We start from the raw sequence: 20791 nt of genomic DNA, 5'->3' as shown, positions 1-20791 counted from the left end.
TTCTGTAGAATTGTTATTATTACAGGCTATGGAATTGATGAAATCTAATAGTCTACCAAAAAGGTTGACTCTTTTTGTGGCATTGTTATGATTACATAAGAAGTAATGGATTTAATCTAGTAGTTTACCAAAAAGGTTGACTCTTTCTGTGGATTTGTTTTGATTACATGCTGTGGAATTGATGAAATCTTGTAGTCTACCAAAAAGGTTGACTCTTTCTGTGGCATTGTTATGATTACATAAGAAGTAATGGATTAAATCTAGTAGTCTACCAAAAAGGTTGACTCTTTCTGTGGATTTGTTTTGATTACATGATGTGCAATTGATGAAATCTAATAGTCTACCAAAAAGGTTGGCTCTTTCTGTGGCATTGTTATGATTACATAAGAAGTAATGGATTTAATCTAGTAGTCTACCAAAAAGGTTGACTCTTTCTGTGGCATTGTTATGATTACATAAGAAGTAATGAATAAAATCTAGTGGTCTACCAAAAAGGTTGACTCTTTCTGTGGATTTGTTTTGATTACATGCTGTGCAATTGATGAAATCTAATAGTCTACGAAAAAGGTTGGCTCTTTCTGTGGCATTGTTATGATTAAATAAGAAGTAATGGATTTAATCTAGTAGTCTACCAAAGAGGTAGACTCTTTCTATGGATTAGTTTTGAATACACACTGAGGAATTGATGAAATCTAGTAGTCTACCAAAGAGGTAGAATCTTTCTGTGGCATTGTTTTGATTACATACTGAGGAATTGATGAAATCAAGTAGTCTACCAAAAAGGTTGACTCTTTCTATGGATTAGTTTTGAATACACACTGAGGAATTGATGAAATCTTGTAGTCTACCAAAAAGGTTGACTCTTTCTGTGGCATTGTTATGATTACAATGAGAAGTAATGGATTAAATCTAGTAGTCTACCAAAAAGGTTGACTCTTTCTGTGGCATTGTTATGATTACATAAGAAGTAATGGATTAAATCTAGTGGTCTACCAAAAAGGTTGACTCTTTCTGTGGATTTGTTTTGATTACATGCTGTGGAATTGATGAAAGGTAGCAGTCTACCAAAAAGGTTGACTCTTTCTGTGGCATTGTTTTTATCACATATAAGAAGTAATTGATGCAATATATCTAATAGTCTACCAAAAAGGTTAACTCCTCTGTGGCATTGTTTTGATTGCATACTGAGGAATTGAAAAAATCTATTAGTCTACCAAAAAAGTGTACTCTTTCTGTCGTATTGTTTTATCATATATAAGAAGTAATTGATGAAATCTAGTAGTCTACGAAAAAGGTTGACCCTTTCTGTGGATTTTTTTTGATTACACACTTAGGAATTGATAAAATATAGTAGTCTACGAAAAAGGTAGACTTATTCTGTGGATTTGTTTTTATCAAATTCTGAGGAATTGATAAAATCTATGAGTCTACCGAATATGTGGACTCTGTTTATTCGTCTTCATTGCATTAATGAGGAATTACGTATTCGTTTCTAGTGGAGTGAATCTAAAAATTTAACTGTTTCCTTCAGATAGTAATAGAAATGTAATTTATGTCCCTACATAAAAATTCTTCATTAACATGTTTCATACAATGAAATCTTTTCTTATTCCTCCATAACCTTTCGTCCATTCCCCGCCATTGCTTTATTATTGTTTGTGTGGTTTCCCTGCATATTTTCACGTATTTCTTCTATCATCCGTTTTGGCGCTGTCGTCGGGTATACCGGACGGTTGACTCTTTCTCCATTCGGAACGACTCCTAAGGTTGCATCTATCGGTCGAGTCAAACACAAATGACAAAACAGAAGCGCTAATGCAAAAGGCGAATCGCTGACAACGCTGACAACCACAGCTTACTTACACAGAAAACGTAGTAGTAATGATAAATTTTTCGTATGATCTTTCTTGACAGTTTTGAAGTTATTTTGGTTTGATACGTGCTAAGTTTTACCAAGACATGTGGAGTCCCACGCATGTACAAGTGACAGGTAATAGACACTTGAAAACATGGTGAAATACGGTGACATATCATATACCTTTTTCTCTCTAGTGGTATTGTCTACTTCACCTCTTTCTATAATTTCAATATTTTTAAAATGAGTCATAGTACAACGGGCATAAAATTTTCTATTAATCAATACACACGACAATTATGAAGGGGGTTGGCTGTTTGGAAGACAAATTAATTGAGATGTCAAGTGTAGTATTTGGATGACGACCTTTGAGGGTGAAACTTAACTTATGATATGAGTTATGAATTTAAGGTGATATTTTCAACTTTTTTTAATCTCAGCGTTTCTTGTGGTTATTTCAGTTCACCGAGCGCGAGGTTTGATTTCAAAGGGGAAGAATGGTATGTAATTTTTGGCTAAATGAAAATCGTGTGAATGTATTAACTTGTAGATATGTGGCTACTCTCAGTTATATAATTAATATTTCAGGAACGAACGATGCATTTGTGACAATAGCCCTTGGAAAAGCGAAATACAGGACTTCAGTTAAAGATAAAAGCTCTGACATAGTGGAATGGCACGAAGAATGCGAACTGTAAATATTCTTTCATGGAATGTCATGTGACAATGATTACAGACTAGTATTAACCCACAATTTACGTATGTTTTTCAGGCCTATTCCAAAACAGGGAAATACAGCTCAAATAGTTCTTACTGCCTTGCATCGGAATTTGATAGGCGTGGCGGACGAATTTCTCGGTGTGGTTAATATTCATTTATCCGACTTGGACGTCTACGAAAGGCCTAAAAACCGGTGAGATTTTAAGCAGTACAAAATAATTAACCATATGGTGCTTGTATCCGCGCGGCAAATGAATGAATAAATTTTCAACGAAACGGGCTTTTTAATTGGTACATAGATTCTCAAGTTGAGTGCAAGTTAAGTTATTTAATATATGCTGTGGAAAGTGGCTGTGTTATTGCATTTTTTTCTGCTGGCTCTCATCATGCTATCAAGGCTTACGTATTTCTAACCGACGAGTTTATATGTCCAGTTTTAGTGCTAATATCATCCTGCGCCTGCCTTTTATGTCTGGTATTATGTTGTTTTACCTGTTAATATGTTAATACTAATTATTCACCCTACCACATTCTAAAATTCAAGGAAATTTTGATGTCTGGTGAGTGGTTTGTCATTTGCAAAGGTATTTTAATAATACTTCTTACAATTAGAAACTATTTTGAAGCCACAAGTTTTTGGTGTTGGGAAAATTTGATTTGAAGAAAAATAATTATTGTTGCTCATCTTACTAGCTTTGTGTGTGATAAATATTTCATGTTTGGCCTTGGGTCGCTCAGGAAAAGTTCGAGTTTGTAATGACTTTACTGACGTTCCTCCTTGGGTTTGGTTCCAGTAGGGCTATTCTACTAAACGGGGCCATACGTATGGCCGGCCGAAAGTTTCTTATGGCCTGACCCGAAATTATGGCCTATACCGATTCCACTCTCGAGGGGCCATATCGTATGGCCTGGCCAAAAGTCGTAACGCCCTTTCTGCAGGCGAGTATGAGAATTATAATTGGTACTACAAGTTGGGTTCACTTTTTTTTAACACTAGTCATTTTTTGAGAAGGAAGTTTGTTCCAACGTGGATACAAAATTAATTCTGTGTTCCTTAACTGAAATGGACTCTTATTAAAGGATCATCATCATCATTAGTCAACAATCCTAAGATTGGTTTGACGCAGCTCTCCATTTCTCTCTCCTATCCGCTAATCTCTTCATAGCTACATATTTATTCCCTTTTACATCCTTTATAACCTGTCCGATATAACTCATTCGGGGCCATCCCTTGCCCTTTTTCCCTTTCACTTGTCCTTCAACGATTGTCTTCATCAGACCATCATCATCACTGGTCAACAATCCTAGGATTGGTTTGACGCAGCTCTCCACTCAGTTCTCCTATCAGCTAATCTTTTCACTCCTACGTATTTCTTCTCTTTCACATCTCTCTTTACTTGTTCCATATATTTTGTTCGAGGTCTTCCTTTTCCATTCTTGCCTTCCACCTGTCCTTCGACGATTGTCTTCATCAGGCCATCATGTCTCAAGATGTGGCCTATAAGGTTGCTCCGTCTTCTAATTAAGGTTTTCATGAGGCTTCTCTTCTCTCCTACCCTTCTCAGGACTTCCTCGTTACTAACTCGGTCGATCCATTTGATTTTCATCATTCTTCTGTAGCACCACATTTCAAAGGCCTCTATCCTTGCTTTCTCCGCTGCGGTCATTGTCCATGCGTCACTTCCGTATAGGAGCATACTCCAGATGTAGGTTCTTATAAATTGTTTCTTTACATCCATATTTAAGTTTCCCGCTGTAAGCAGGTCTCTCTTTTGGTGGAATGCTCTCTTCGCCTGGGCTATTCTGCTGATAATTTCTTTCTTGCTTCTCCCGTCACTAGTTATCTTGCTTCCCAAATAACAGAATTCATCCACTTCTATCAGTTTTTGCCTCCCTATTTTAATGTTGGTCTTGACTTCTTCTCTTATGCTGCATACTAAGATCTTGGTTTTCTTCGTGCTTATTTTCAGTTGATATCTACTCATTACCCTAACCATATTAACCAGAATATTTTTCAAATCCTTCTCCGTTTCTGCTATAATGGCTATGTCATCGGCAAATCTTAGCATGCTTATTTTTTCTCCATGGATATTCACTCCCAATGCCTTTTCTTTGATTTCCTTAATGGCTTTTTCAATGTAAACGTTGAAAATTACGGGTGACAATGTACAGCCTTGTCGCACTCCTTTCTTAATTCTTGCTTCTTCACAGCTGGGCCCTGATTTTATCACGGCTACTTGGTTTTGTGTGAACTGTGGATGATTCTTCTGTCATTATAAAGAACCCCAATTTCCTTTAGGATTCCAAGCATTGTGCTCCAATCCACGTTATCAAATGCTTTCTCTAAGTCCACAAACGCAACGAATGTTGGCTTGTTCTTTTCCATTCTCTTTTCTATGAGCAGTCTTAGGGCCAATATTGCTTCCTTTGTGCCTTTGTTTTTTCTGAATCCAAATTGGTCCTCATCCAAGTACTCTTCTGCTTTTCGTTCTATTCTTCTATAGATGATCCTTGTCAGTATCTTTGATGCATGTGTAGTAAGGCTTATGGTCCTAAAATCTTCGCACTTCTCCGCTCTTTTCTTCTTAGGAATAGGGATTATAATGTTCCTCTCGAAATCCTTTGGTATCTCACCTGTTGTATACATTTCACTAATGATTTTTTATAGCTGGTTCAACGTCTTCTCTCCTGAATTTTTGATTAGTTCTACAGGAATGTCATCAATGCCAGACGCTTTATTTATCCTGAGGTCTCTTATAGCTGCATCAAATTCCGATCTTAAAATTGGGGCTCCCATGTCATCGGCATCCACTTCCCTCTTGTTTTCGATAGCATTCGTTCTGAGGCGACTTCCTTTGTACAAATCTTCCAGATATTCCTTCCATCTCTTCCCTTTTTCTTCGTTTTCAATCAATAGTTCTCCGTTTTTGTCCCTAAGGGTATTACATCTTACGCCCCCTTTCCTTAAAGTGGTTCCTCACTATCCTATAAGCGGCCTCTACTTTTCCATGTTTAAGATTGTTTTGCACGTCTTCGCAAATGCTTTTCATCCACGTTTCTCTAGCCTTCCGCGCTTTACGACATATTTTGTTCCTTATCCTCTTGTAACGATTCTGTCCTTCCTCTGTTTTCGCAGCCTTGTATTTTCTTCTTTCTTCAATGAGATCTAATACTTCCTGCGTGATCCATGGTTTTTTCATAACGACTCTTCTTTTACCAAGAACTTCCTCAGCTGCCGCCTGCAGACCACTTCTAATGGTTTTCCAACTCTCTTCCATTGGTTTGTTGGTCGGATCTTCCCCTATTTTATTTTCTACAGCCTCTTTAAAAGCCAGTTGATGCTGAACCTCCCTCAATTTTTCGACCTGCCATATGTTTTTCACGGCTTTCTTCAACTTTTTAAATTTAAGGTGGCATTTCATCATAACTAGGTTATGGTCACTATCGATATCTGCCCCTGGATAGCTTTTGCAGTCCTTCACCTGGTTCCTGAATCTTTGTTTCACTAGAATGTAGTCGATTTGGAATCTTCTACGGTCTCCTGGCATCTTCCACGTGTATCTTCTTCGCAGGGGATTTTTGAATAAAGTGTTGGCAACCACTAGCCTGTGCTCCGTGCAGAATTCAAGTAGCCTTTCTCCTCTTTCATTTCGGTTACCCAACCCATATTTCCCAGTTATTATTCCGTCTTGACCTTCGCCGACGACAGCGTTCCAGTCCCCTAAAATAATAAGATTTTCTTCCCCTCTTACCTGCTTGATAACTTCCGCTATATCTTGGTAGACATCTTCTACTTCTTCGTCTTCATAATCTGACGTAGGCATGTAAACCTGTACCACTACAGTAGCTACGGGTTTAGTATCTATCTTCACCATTACTATCCTTTCATTAAACTGCAGGTAGCTTTTGACACGCATCCCGACGCTCTTTCTAAGCATTATGCCTACTCCAGCATTACCATTTAGCGATCCCGTGTGTATCATTCTGTAGCTTCCACTCCAAAAGTCTCCTTCCTGGGGCCACTTCATTTAGCTGATGCCTAATACATCGAGGTTCATTCTTCGCATCTCCACCTTCAAGTTCTCTAGCTTACCGCAGGTACGAAGTGATCTGACGTTCCATGTTCCTATCCGTAACATTCTATCTCGTTTGACCGATGTACCCTCTCGAGTAGTCCCCGCCCGGAGATCCGAATGGGGGACTAGTTTACCTCCGGAATATTTTACCCGAGAGAATTCCATCATGTCTTTATATAAATTGAGTGGAGTAGCTGTGACTCCTCGGGATGATAATGTGGTGGTTTCCCCTTGCCTTCCACATCGCAGTACTACAATTGTTAAAGTAAATGTTACCATGCCCGTAGTGGAATGTGTGTCGCTGTACCGACCAGTATGGTCTCCACCTTCGCACATGTGAAGAAGAGCTGCTGCCCTCTCCCCCGGGTGATGAGAGGCATTATTATTGGCGGCCCCCAGTCGCCAAGTCACGGTATCTTCACAGGTTTTGGTATCTTTTAAATGGCCTATCTTACCCAAGGGTAGCCCAATACCCCCTCAGAATACCGCCGCTTTTTGTCCACGACTGCTTATTCGACGAGAGAACTCGCTTATCTCGCAGCTAACCTCTATATCTAAAGGTCGACCCACCATCCGCAACCCGGTGGACGCACTCGGTGGCTTTAAGCTCAGCCGCGAGATCAGACCATCGTGCCTCAAAATGTGGCCAACGAAGTTGTCCCTTCTTCTGCTTAATGTTTTTAGGAGGCTTCTCTTTTCTCCTACTCTCCTTAGCACTTCATGGTTACTCACAGGGTCAATCCATTTTATCTTCATCATTCTTTGGTAGCACCAAATTTCGAATGCTTCCACTCTTGACTTCTCTGCTGCTGTCAACGTCCAAGCCTCGCTTCCATAGAGAAACATACTCCATATGTAGCATCTGATGAATTGTTTCCTTACTTCTATGCTGGTATTTTCACCTGTAAGAAGATTCTTCTTTTTCTAGAAAGCCCTCTTCGCCTGCGCTATACTACTGTGTATTTCTTTCTTGCTCCGTCCATCGCTGGTAATTCGGCTTCCCAGGTAAGAGAACTGGTTCACCTCTTCAAGCTTATGCTTTCCTAGGTTGATGTTTGTTTTAGCCTCCTCTCTTTTACTGCAAACTAATATCTTAGTCTTCTTTTTGTTGATTTTCAGCTGATATCTGGCCACTGTCCTTTCCATGTTTGTCAACGTCTTCTTCAAATCCTTCTCTGTCTCGGCTATGACTGCTATGTCATCAGCAAATCGCAGCATACTAATTTTTCTCCGTGGATATTGACACTCGAAGCTTTCTGCTTGATTTCGTTGATGGCTTTCTCTATGTAAACATTTAAAATTAAGGGGGAATGCGCACAACCTTGTCTCACCCCTTTTCTTATTCTCGCTTCAAAGGATAAATTTGGATATTCTTTAAACTCTGATCTGGCGGCAGACGCTGGAGTTCTTTAAAAAAAGTGAAGAACGCAAATCATGGATGAGAAGAGGCAGAAGAAATTTGTACACGATTTGTACCCGACAGTATTATAATAATTATAATATTCGTGAATTGTACAGTGGCGGAAAAAATTAACGCAAGGCTCGTTGGCGTCTGAGAGTGGCCAGATCAGGAACTACTTGTCTTCCAAAATTTTGCCCTCGTAATGCTCTCATACAACCGGGAGTTTTAAAAGTAATATATCCCTTATACCGGGAAATAATCATACCCGTCGCATTATGACAAGGCGCAAAAGATCCAGCTACGAATTCTTTGCCATATTCTCCGAAGCATGCTTCGCCCTCGACTCACCTACAATGGAATCTACTCTCGTCGGGACATCGTGGATACAGCCGACATCTTGGGCATTGAGACTGCCTTAGAACCCAATCGTTTTGGTGGTGTAGTGGGTAAAGAATCATGCTTCGAATCAGAGGTTCCACGGATCAGGTCCCAATGACGGATGACTTGTTGCTGCACACACACACACACACTTTAAACATTTTTTTCTGATCTTAAAACGTCGCAATGCCTATCACAAGGTCTGTAGGAAATTGCATGGCTATTGAATTCTTACACGCTTATTTATTTGTTGAAATTCAACTACTATATTGCATAACTGTTTGGGCAGTTGACTATGTACAGTGAATTTTGACTACCATTTCCACGTCGTCCAGCCCCGCTTCAAGGCCCATAACATAAGCTGTATGTGCAATGTGCCACGGCCTACTGCTCCTCCCTGATTTCAAGGGAAAATTCCTCGGAAGTTCTGCAGAGCTGAGCGAAAGCAGAACATCGAGCCGCCCAAACTCGGTATTTATCAATCGGGAAATTTTGGGCGTCTGCATATGTATTTCATCAGAAACATTGAGCGAATGATCAAGTTGACAGAGGTTAGACTTACCTTTAAAGTTTAAAACAAAATGAGCATTACGCATACATTTAAAAATTATTTCATCATTATTATTGAACTAATGTTATTTCGAATTCATGGAAATATTTGACTGTTCGCGTTTTCCGCTATTTATTTAATCCCTTCTTCTAACTTTTGATTACTTTAAGCACTCAGCATAGGTTAAGGAATAGAATAAATCTCACAATCAATTATTCGAGGTAATTTCGCATCAGAAATGCGGTTGTAAGACATTTATGTTAATTTACAAACTAACTTTTTAAAAAATAAAAATATTTTCTCATCACCTTTACCTATCAATGAAGAAATTGTATTCTTGTAATTACACGAATTACCATTCATTGCGACATCTTCATTTTATGGCCGAATTTCCAGTATTCTCTATTCATTGAAAAGGAGCGATAGTTTTTTTACCATCCCGTGAATTATAGTGTGTGGTCGAATTTTCCCATTGTCTTAGCAAAAAATATATTTCCAGTAAGCCACGTAATACTTGCAAAAAATTTACCTCCTATGCAGCAGACATTTTCTTTTCACTTTCTTATGAAGCATTTACTCCCATGATTGTTGAATAATTGAAATGTGCATCAAAGATGGACTTCTGAAGCAGTCTACGTAGCAAAAGGAAAGTAAATGAGATTAATTGTGGACATTAAATATTTTGCGGAAAACTATTCGGACACAAAAACGGAGTAGACAGGTAAATGACTGCAAGGTACAGCATGTGTGTTTCAGAGAAGAGGAGAATTATGCAGGAATTGATAAAGAAAGCTAGCATCAAAGATCGGATTTGAAAGTAATAGTCACTAGAATTAGAAGAAATAAATTCGAGAATCAATTGATTGATTATGCCTGAACGAGAAATTCACAAGGAAAAATATATCAGTCCATGAGATGTATCAACTTGTAGCTAGGAAAATATTTATAATAATTCGATTACAATGGAAACAAATTCTAGATAAAATTCATTCCCTTCTATTAACCGAAAAATAGAGTCGAATTCCATTCAGTTCCTTTCCACCCATTCAAATTTCCGTAATCTTTCCAGTTTCCTAAATAACTTTTCAATGAGTGAAAATTATTATAATTTTCTGATTCTCATTTTACGTCACTTTATAAAATTGAAACACATTTAGCGCTTAGTTCAGATACATCTACTTTAATAAAGATCTAATTTTTAATTGATGTTGTTAATCAAATATGCGTTAATATGGATCAGCTTTGTGATTAAAAATCAAGTTTTAAAGACTTTATGAAGTTCAAAAAACTCTATTTACTCCTCTCATTTCACTATGAAAGAAATCGTTTACTGACCAAATTAATCAATTTCTTCAGATAACTACATGAAAGAAATTATCGAACCTTAAAATGCCCATAATATATTCCGTTACCTAAATCAATTCGCCTTCGCATTTCTTTTCAATTGCAGTATGTTACAAGCTGTTCCAATATAATCCTTGGGAAACTATTATTGGGCGTAGGATATTGAGCAAAACATTGCAATACTGAACTGAAAATAAAAACTGATTTCTCGGCGGTGGCTCAAAAAAGTGCTTTCATTCTGCTTTGAGGAACTCTATAGGAGTTTTTCCTTGAAGTGGAGAAGAAGCGTGGGCCGTGACACATTGACATGCAGCTAATGGTTAGGGGCCTTGAAGCAGTGCTGGACGACGCGGAAATGGTAGTCAAAATTCACTCCACAGTCAACTGCCCAAATGGCTATGCAATATGGTGGTTGATTTTCAACAAATAAAGAAGCATGTGAGAATTCAATAGCCATGCAAAGTCCTATGGACCTATTGATAGCTATTGCGAAGTTTTTAGATCAGAAAAATGTTAACAGTGTGTGTGCAGTATCAAGTCATCCATCATTGGGACCTGATCCGTGGAGCCTCTGATTTGAAGCGTGATATTTTACCCACTACACCACCAGAACGATTGGGTTCTAAGGCAGTCTCAATGCCCAATATGTCGGCTGTGTCCACGATGTCCCGACAAGAGTAGATTCCATTCTAGGTGAGTCGAGGGCGAAGCGTACTTCGGAGAATATGGCGAAGAATTCATAGCTGGATCTTTGGCGCCTTGTCATAATGTGACGGGTATGATTATTTCCCCGGTAAAAGGGATATACAGTAGATTCCGGTTAATGGGTCCACTGGTTACTTGGGGCAGCCGCGTAATTGGGGTAAATCTTGAAAAACAGAATCCAATTGAAGAATATCCGAGAGTTTTCTCCGCTTTACTGGGACAGCATGCCGCTTTATTGGGCCATGAGTCGGAGATATTGACTCTATGCTCGTGACGAAATTAAAATTTTTTCGAATCAGAATACTTTTTTTTTTTTCCTTCTTTAATTTAGTCTTATTTTCCTCAAGTGTACCTATTCTTGCCTTATTCTTAAAATTCTAGTTCTTATATTATCCGTGTGAGAAATCTGATTCCGTTTCCCGACCATGAGACTTCATTCAACGTAGTGATGTGTTCAAGAGGAGAGGACTCTTGTAGTGGGCTATGGGTGATAGAATGAGCCTGGGATAGTGGTGAGGGTGTAAGAGCGAGTACGGGCCAATTTCTTGGAATTACAGGCTGACTTTGAGCAGAGGAGACTGTTCGATATAAAGAAATTCGCTTGCAAAGAGCTTTTTGTTTGCAGTATCTTGAACAAAATTCAACTGACTCATGAAATCTATCCTTTTAATTCCTTTTCCACTATGCAACTGAGTAATCACTATTGGAAAATTACGTTTCTTCGTTCCTTTCTCTTTTTCCCATTCCCATCTCAGTAGTCTATACATGCACAGAAGTCATTTTTATCTTCACTCGTACATAGTCATCTGTGAGCTAACAGTCTAAAACCATTGTCAGTGGTGCGCATAATTGGTGGGATTTTTTTTGTGCTCTACGATCTAAGTGAACCGTGAATAAGTGATATTTTAGTTCTGAGAGTTCAATGACACTCCATTTCTTGAGTAATATGCCATGTTAAGACCTTTTACTTGCTGAAATTTGCTATACTCGACAAAAATAAAGATTATCCCCAATCCAGTCATCGCCGTTTGGCTGTGATTACCGGGGTGCCAAAATTGACGATAGCTCAGTTTCTGAAGCAACAGGATAAGCTAAGAGAGGAATGGAGCCACAAAGGAAAGCAAGCATCGTCTTTGAAATGCAAACATCAATCTAAGGATCCAGATGTTGAGGACGCTTTAAATCAATGGTATTCCATTATAAGTGATCAAGGGGTTTGTGTAAGCGGTCCAATGTTAAACAAGAAGTCGAAGGAACTAGCTTTGAAACTTGGTCATGGCCATTTTAAGGCAACAGATGGTTGGCATCTCAATAGAAGACCAGAAACGAAATTAAATTTAAGAGAGCTAACAGAGAAAAAGTGGTGATGTTGTGAGTGCAGAGGAGTGGAAATTGAACAAACTGCCCAAGTTACCCCTGATTTTTTGCGCTGATGGCATTTACAATGCCAATGAAACGGGACTGTAATACCAAGCAACACCAAATGGCACTTCTTATTACAGTCATGTAGGACCAAAGAGTTCCAAAAAAGCAATGGATCACAACACTGTTTAGTAATGTTCAAATTTTTTTCATAAAAAACTCTTCTGGCAATTCTAGAAAGTTCTAAGCCTCAATGCTTTAAAGGGTTAAGAATAAGCAGTTTACCATCCAATTACCGAGCCAATAGCAAGGTAGCGATGACAGTGAGCCTCTTTACGCAATGATTGACCAGTGGGGATATAGAATTAGAATGGAAATCAAGAAAGTTTCTTCTTATACTTGATAATTGAACGGCACATGCTAATTGCTAAAGTGAGTTAAAAATTATTAGTTGGAATTTCTGCTTGCAAACATAACATCCTTGGAGCAACCATGGATGGGGATCATTAAAAATTTGAAAACACTTTACCGTTGGAAATAAGTAGATAATATTCTAGAATCTATAGAAGATAACCTTATGATATCATCATCCACCGCCAACGCAGTAAGCTCAAAGGTGAACATTCAGCAAGCAATATTGTTTCTGGCTTAGCTGGCCATATGTCAACTGTCAAAAAATTCAAAATAGTTTTTTTTTATTGCGATTTCAAAAATTTCAGTGCAGTGTTCAGCATTACAGCAGAATCTGAAAATGTATTGAACTCGAAACTGTGCCAAATAACAAGCCATGAAGAGTTCGATAATATCGACTGCAATTTGGACTAATGGAAACTGTGAACTTCATATTGCTGAAACCATATTACACAGGCAACAGTGAAGCTGAAGGTGAGAATAGTGATGGAAATGAAATTGCACCTGAACGTAGCGAAGTGATAACTCTGGATGCAAGGAGGTTCATTGAGGGGTTACGACTCTTCTTCATGCAAAAGGCAATGAAGATAGCCCAATGTCGTCATTGGATTTCTGTACCGACTTGATTCGTACGACGAGAATGCTGCAGAGAACATTAGACAAATTCCATGGATGAGGAGATACAATTTGAAATGAAAGTACTTGCATGTTTAGGAATTTTAGGAATCACAAATCATAAACTAATCAACCGTGAATTTTTCTTCAATAGGACTTAGTAAATGACATTCATTCAGCATCGCCTGAGGCTGTGAAAAATATTTTCAACTAAGATTACTATCATTCTTAAAAATGTCAATAAATTAACAAATGTCGCTGATTTATGAAACAAATTAATAGTTTAATAAACGTTGTTTGCATTATAAACATTCTTTAGTTTCTTTATATCATTTCAAAGTTTGTTTATGTCTATGTATGGGATAGTTCGCCTAATTGGGGCAGCCGCTTAATTGGGGCAAAGTGTGCCTGTCCCGATGTGTCCCAATTAACCGGAGTCTATTTTATTGCTTATAAAACTCCCGGTTGTATGAGAGCATTACGAGGGCAAAATTTGGAAGACAAGTAGTTCCTGAACTGGCCGCTCTCAGACGCCAACGAGCTTTGCGTTAATTTTTTCTGCCACTGTACATGTAATGGATAGAGTCAGAACATGACATCCTATTGTAGTTCTAACCCCCTTTCTCTCCTTCCAATGGTGTAACTATTGTCTCATGGCTGCAATAATTTGCCCTCAAAAGCCGTAGAAATCCAGCCAATGCACGGAATCTGAAGATGAAATTGAAACTTTAAGTTTCATTAATTTTATTATCAGAGGCTTATGTTTAGGTAGCTGTATAAAATTAAAACATCTATATGAGACCATCATTCTTTCCTTGATTTATGGACGACATTTGTCCTTTACGCATCGACTTACTCAAGATTGCCTTACTACCAAAAAAATGTGTTGCCCTATGTTTCTCCCTCATGAACCATAATGCTACGAGAATCTTAAAATATAAAACATTTAACAGCAGATGTTTCAAGCTACGTACAGCTTTTCGAAACAAGTAAGAAATCTGCTAGCAAATGTAGCACAGTAAGCAAATAAAAGCCCGTTCATCTGTTCACTTTAAAAGAGCATCCATTAAAAAAGTATTTCTAACTTTTTAACTTCAAGCGAACTTTTAGTTCATCCACTATATCTATTTGCGAATTAAGTAACAACTTCTTTTGACGCAGAGAAAGATTTAATGAAAATATCAATCATCGTATGCGAACGGATTACACGTGTATCCCGTATACTCCTTCTCTCCAAATGTAATCGGCGTCTTTATTTTATATATCTAGCCAATGCCCGTTGAATCCATATATGTGCTCCCCCGCAATATTAATATATTTCTTGAAACAATCGCTATATAATCGACGACACTCCGTAAATTTCTTTTATAACTCCTTAAGCGAGCAATGTTATTTCGTATGGCCTGTGTTATGACCGCCTCCTAGGCAGGCCATAGTATTACGGCCTTTAGGCCATAGCTACCACCCGACTTATGGCCTTTCACTCAGAGTAGAATCGCTCGAAGCCATACGTATGTCTCGAGGCTGTAGTTATGGTCGATTTCAATTTATGGCCCGGCCATACGATTAGTGGAATAACCCTGCAGGTTGTGCAGGCACTGGTCTCTAATTGCAGGAGTAGCTTAGGGACCTTTATTAATCTATGTTCCCTGCCAAACACTATAGGGATCCTTCATTGGTGGTTTCATTTTCCTTTGATAGGGTTCCCATTGCTCCAGTGTTTCCTCAAGGAATCTAAGCTTTGTTCGCGTCGCTTGCTCCATCTGCACCTTCTGCACCGGAAGGTGCAATGAAAATCAGGCGGGTGCAGGAAGGTTCAACTCGTGCGACGCGAACGGCAACGTAACAACAAAAATGGCGCGGGACATGATTATAATAAACATTGTCGAAGAGGATTTTTATGAAGACTGTAATGTTATTTTCCCAGCTTTCATTCAGCCGCGGGATAGATATAACGTGTTATTCCAGTAATTGTTGCGATTTACTCGGGTTTGTTATGATTCTGGTTGAACTAATATTGAACACATTTGTTTATTGCTTGTTTGTTGTTTGATTGTATTGGCATTGCGTTGCAAATGCCTCTACGTCTTCCTTTATTAGGAATAAGGTTTTAAGCTTTTGCAATTATGGCAAATTTGATATCGATATCCTAGACCTAAGTTTATTAATTGGTGTGAGAAAGGTGTCAATGGGCTGAAGTTACCATTTAGATGTAAACATTGCCTTTTCACTTCATATACGCCTTTTAGTTATGCTAGTTGTTTTTATTAAAGGCTATTACATTTTTATTACGCATTAATTTCTTTACTCGATTACTTCCAGTAGATAGGGAAAATTACTTGACAACTTTTTTAAAAGGATTCGTGACCACCGGGACTAACAATTTTGCTAATCTCGTTCGAATTTTTCGGGAACACGAAGTGGTCCGTAATGAAATTCTTAAGTGTAATGACCAAAGGCAATTTGGTCATTTGGAAGGCATTGTCCGAATATTTTTGTGTCGCATTTCCTTCGTACCTATACTGCCCATATGAATGAAAGGATATTTGTGGCTGCCTCATTCCATATTGGTCCAAGTGGCTCGTTGGTTCAATGGCCTCAGGGTCATATATAATATAAGTATTACCTCTGTATTCCCAAGATCGTCGAGGAAATCTTTGCCCCTATCTAGAATCTGAGATAGTATTTTTATCGTTGTAAACGACCATCTATTTCATAGAAATCATGGTGAAAAATAATGAAAAACTCGTTCAATACTGCGGAAAGATTAATTAACATTCATGAATCGAACTAACGGAATATCAGTGCATTTCATTGAGAAGGTTGGTGGTGTGAAAGACGTCATATTATTCGAAGTCATAATTCTAAGTGTCAGTTGTGGCAAAAAAAAACATTTTTATTAATCACAATATCACCTACCATAGCGACAAATACCACTCCATCCTCATCAAAGAGTAATTCATTGTGCTTGTCTACATTGGTATAGCTGTCATTTTAACAACACTACATGGATCCACTCACGATACTGTTTCATTCTCGAGAAAAGAATGTATACCTACGGTACGTTTTAAAAAATTGCTATTGGATTGGCATCAGTCCTCCGTGGGAGTTATAGTAAATGTAATAGACGCGAAGAAATCGTTTTAGAAAATTGTTTATTGATACGTTACTATGCTAAAAATAAGGTATTTTTCATTCGAATAAGCACTTTCGCCACGTTTAATGAGAAACGTCCATTTCATTTGACTATATATTATATGTTCGCTTGTGTTTACTATTTAACCACTTGAAAAAAATTATTATTATTAATATTTCACCCAGTCAGATGTATTTCAAATATCAGATGTTTTATTTCCGAAGAAGTAACGTCAAAATGAAATACCTTCCAATTATCTATCATGGCCATTTGCTTTCCGCCTGTTTTCGTCTGCTATTACCCATGATTCCTGAAGTTGCACCTTTTGCTCCACCTCCGAAGCTGGTGCAAAAGGTGCAGATAAAAGTTGCACCTTTTGAACCTGCACCCGCGACGCGAACAGCGTTCGTCACTTGCAACTTCCGCGACGCGAACGCAAAAGTGGCAGAAAGGTGCAGGAAAGTGCAGAAGTTGCAGCGACGCGAACAAAGCTCTAGCCATTGTTATGGACCCTTTTGTTTACCAGGAGCCAATTTCAACTGCTATTATTGTCAGCTTAGCCAGTTAATCGAATTGAGTGAAAAACAAAGCAAATCTTTTAACTTGCCATATGATATCTCTTAACTCTTTTGGTTACTCTTCTATGTGTGAGTCTTGGAAAATACTCCAAAAAATACACCGTGTGGTGAGATGGAAGAAACCCATTCGTGATTCTATGGATCAACTACAAACATGATTCTCCTCCCGTCTAAGCAGAAGCTCCTTCACATTTTCCTGCAAAGAATGGTACTAAATGTCAGTGCCTCTTACTGCTTGATGATAAATCTGGGAGACCTGAAGTTCTTGTTGAGGAAATGATACCTTGAGGCTTGAGATATTTATGTAATATGCTGATAAATGGCACAGAACCTCAACCCTCTTGGTCATAGCAGCTGTTGATACAGTGTTGCTCTTCTTGGGATTTAGGTGTATTTAACCTAGGCCCATGGAGCAGAAATTCTTGGCACTTTCCCAGTATTCCCTTAGGCCAGGCACACACTAGCGCGACCACGAAAGATCTCTGTCGCACACCTTCCGACCAGAGCACGACCACACCCACGATAGCAGTCAGTTCGTATGGTCGGGTCAAAGTGAAGTCGGAGTTCTGTGGGCAGCATGCCATAAGAATGTGTGTAATTTTTGGCCGCAACGACCGCGGAGTCGGGGACGACCAAATTCTAAAATTTTGGTCGGACGACTTGGGTCCGACTAACGAGTCGCACTTGGCCTAGTGTGCGTCGCTCCATTGGTTGCAATGCTAAAACTGGTTGTGGTCGTGGTCGTGCTAGTGCGCGCCTGCCCTCTAAGTTTCAGAAAATAATTTTTTAATTTGTATCTTTAATATCACTCTGCAATGTAGGCAATTTCTTGGATGGGTAGTGGACAGAATGGAATGTGAAAGAATAGCCTGAAATTGCATTTGGAGAGTGCGTCACAAGGCTTTGAATGAAAATATTTTGACATTGCAAGTTGTATATTGCCTTTCCCATAATGATGGACTCACAATTATTTTGGTTTTTGGAGGCCTGAGGGATGAAAGTCTTGTTGGTTAGTAATTATTTTCCTTTCAGTAGCTAAAAATTTGCTGGCTCCCGATTACCAGAACTGCAATGGAGAAGCTCCATCCAGAGTGCATCATTTTATATTTTTGGAGATTTTTGGTTTACAATGCCTGTAGTGTTTATGATTCAATTACCAACTGAAAGACACCCAGGTAAAAAATGAAAAATGACAAGAAATGTGGCTGGAAATCTTGTGGAATCAAGCTTAACAAATGTTATGTATTTCACAGAACTCCGTGTGAAGAATTGAAATATTGGAGAAATAGGAGACATATTGAGTGTTTCTCATGAAATGTTACTCATTACATGTTGAAATTCACCCTATTGATATTTATTTCCAATTTAATCCTTGAAATGTTATTACTTCCCATCTCATTATTTTTTCTACTGTTTTAACTAACTTCTTGCAATTTATGTGAATTATTGTGCATTCATGTTGTTATGGTAAATGATATAATTACTGTATAAGCGCGTGTAAGAAGCGCACACGTGTGAGTGGCGCACCCCTATTTTGAGCATCGAAGCTATAAAGAAAAAAATTTTGCGGCATTTTTTAATCTTATCGTGCGGTGTTGCAGACGTATGCTTGGAATTTCGACAGTTATCGAAATTTCCTCTTTCAATGCTAATTGAAAGAGGAATTTTTGATAACTGCGGTGGTAATAGTGGCATAAGAGGAAGTAAAAAGAGTTCCGACCCTCTCTTCGTATGCGCCGTAGCTCTACGTTGCTAGTCCTACTCATGAACAATTTTGTTTAAAAGCTCTCGCAGGAGTATTGCAATAGAATGCAGCCAAGGAAAAGTTTAAGGCAAAACACGACAGGCACATAGCATGAACCTTCCCAAGAGATTGGACAACAATCGAGGCAATCTCAGCGCCGTAGGTTAATAACCACGTCGTTGATTCACGGAATCACACTCGGCCCTCCATCAGCCAATGCCTCTGCCGTTTTTTTCCTTTCCGAGGCCCCACACGAAAATAGGAAAATATTAAGTTACAGGGGAGCAATGGAAACGTGTTTCATCCCTACCCCATCTCACCAACTGGCCTTTTTCGGTCTCAGGTTCAATTCTCCTATTTTTTGGAGGCCAAATGCTAGGTGAGTCCACCTACTGAGCTCGAAGATATCTCGATATCTTTCAGCAATTGCTTGACACGCACAAGGTTCTAAAAAGAATGAGACCCAACGCGACATATATCTGACATCATTTAAGTTTTGTAAAGCTCTAATTGAATGACACAAAGATTTATAGTTAAAACAAGGCTACTAATATTCAGCATAGTCCAAACAGCACAATTTCGGAAGAAACAAGCGTAGCATAAGCGCATTCAAACATGACGAGACGGACTGGAAACTTCAGGCGACGCAAACTGCGTGTATCACATTGCTGCGCCGTCGCCCCTTTGCTCTGAAGGCAACGACGTCACATGCAAAATCGGACGTGTTCTTTCCCTTGCTCCTTCGCTCATAGCCTCGTAGCTTGAAATACGGAGGGGAGGGAGCGCGCTCCTTCCCCTCGACCACTCCTTCACTGCTCTTCACTTATAAGCATTTCCGATTTCTTCTATCCACCATTTAGTCCAACAATGAACACACTCGTTAGAATTTTTTAAACCGCAGGTTTTGACACCAATATAATTTTTAGTTGCAAAAATCCTCATATTAGCGTCTGAAGATGATTTTTGAAAAATCAGGTCCTCAGCATAATGGAAAATGCTCGGCAAGACAGATGTTGACTATTAGTCCTTAAAAACTACGCGTTTCTCTACGTTTGATAAGCGATTACTATGTGCAGTATAAATGCCGCGGGATGCCCACTCGTGGCAGTAAATTTAGCGCGCCCTCCGGAGCAAAAAACCCCGCGCGATCTTTTCCGTGTTCAACTCTGGGGTACCGACGTGACGAGGCGATGCTTGCAAGAAAAGCAAACAGGAGCATTTTAAAAATACGTCACTAAGGGAGAAACTCCCCTGCCTGCCGCTTGTTTTTGACCCAGGGTTTCATATGACTGACTCACGCTGAAAACCAAGGCCACTCAGTTCCCCTTGGACTTGTAACCGGGGAAGGGGGGGGGGAGGAAGATAAGACATTTGTGTAAGAGGCGCGCCCCCATTTTCGGTGGCAATTTCTGGGAAAAAAGGTGCGCCTCTTACACGCGCTTATACGGTACTTAGAAAGTTAAGAGGGAAAAGCATCCAGAATTCATTCCTTTATATTTGATGCCAATGATGCAATTTACCTTTTACCTGTTGAAGTTACCTTTTAATCCTTGATAATCATATTTCATTCCATTTGCCTATGCTAATTGATATATTGTTACCATCACATGGTCAATTCCAATATGCTGAATATGCTGTGAATTTTAGAGTTATTAGTTGGTATTGGTGGAAAGGTTAAGAATTTCTCATTCTTGATAAACTTTATGATGCATCACCATGATAACACCCTTAGCACACAATTACAAAGCATGTGTGGTGACTTCATTTTAGGTTGCACAATTGGGTGGTTTCCCATTATTTTTTATTGCCTAAATTGAAAGATCTCCTGGAGTACGTATTTCATGCTTTCAGAATTTTAAATGACGATATCTATTTTTTGCGATTAAATGAAAATTGAAAATTTTCGTGTGCGCTT

The 20791-nt window shown here is 38.8% G+C and overlaps 1 protein-coding gene across 1 annotated transcript in view; it reads left to right on the top strand.

Moving 5' to 3' along the window:
- Positions 1 to 1790: 1790 nt before the first annotated feature.
- LOC124171933 (rab11 family-interacting protein 5) overlaps positions 1791 to 20791 on the top strand; it is a 163559-nt gene continuing 144558 nt past the window's right edge. The window contains exons 1-4 of the mRNA XM_046551369.1: positions 1791 to 1990; positions 2317 to 2355; positions 2444 to 2549; positions 2628 to 2768. Of these exons, the coding sequence (XP_046407325.1) occupies positions 1960 to 1990; positions 2317 to 2355; positions 2444 to 2549; positions 2628 to 2768 (317 nt within the window). The 5' untranslated portion in view covers positions 1791 to 1959. The remainder of the gene's footprint in view (positions 1991 to 2316; positions 2356 to 2443; positions 2550 to 2627; positions 2769 to 20791) is intronic.

This window comes from Ischnura elegans, chromosome X (genome assembly GCF_921293095.1).
Source record: "Ischnura elegans chromosome X, ioIscEleg1.1, whole genome shotgun sequence".
In the NCBI taxonomy this organism is placed as follows: Eukaryota; Metazoa; Arthropoda; class Insecta; order Odonata; family Coenagrionidae; genus Ischnura; species Ischnura elegans.
The sequence above is the reverse complement of the archived record's forward strand: the minus strand, read 5'-3'. Positions and strand labels throughout refer to the sequence as shown.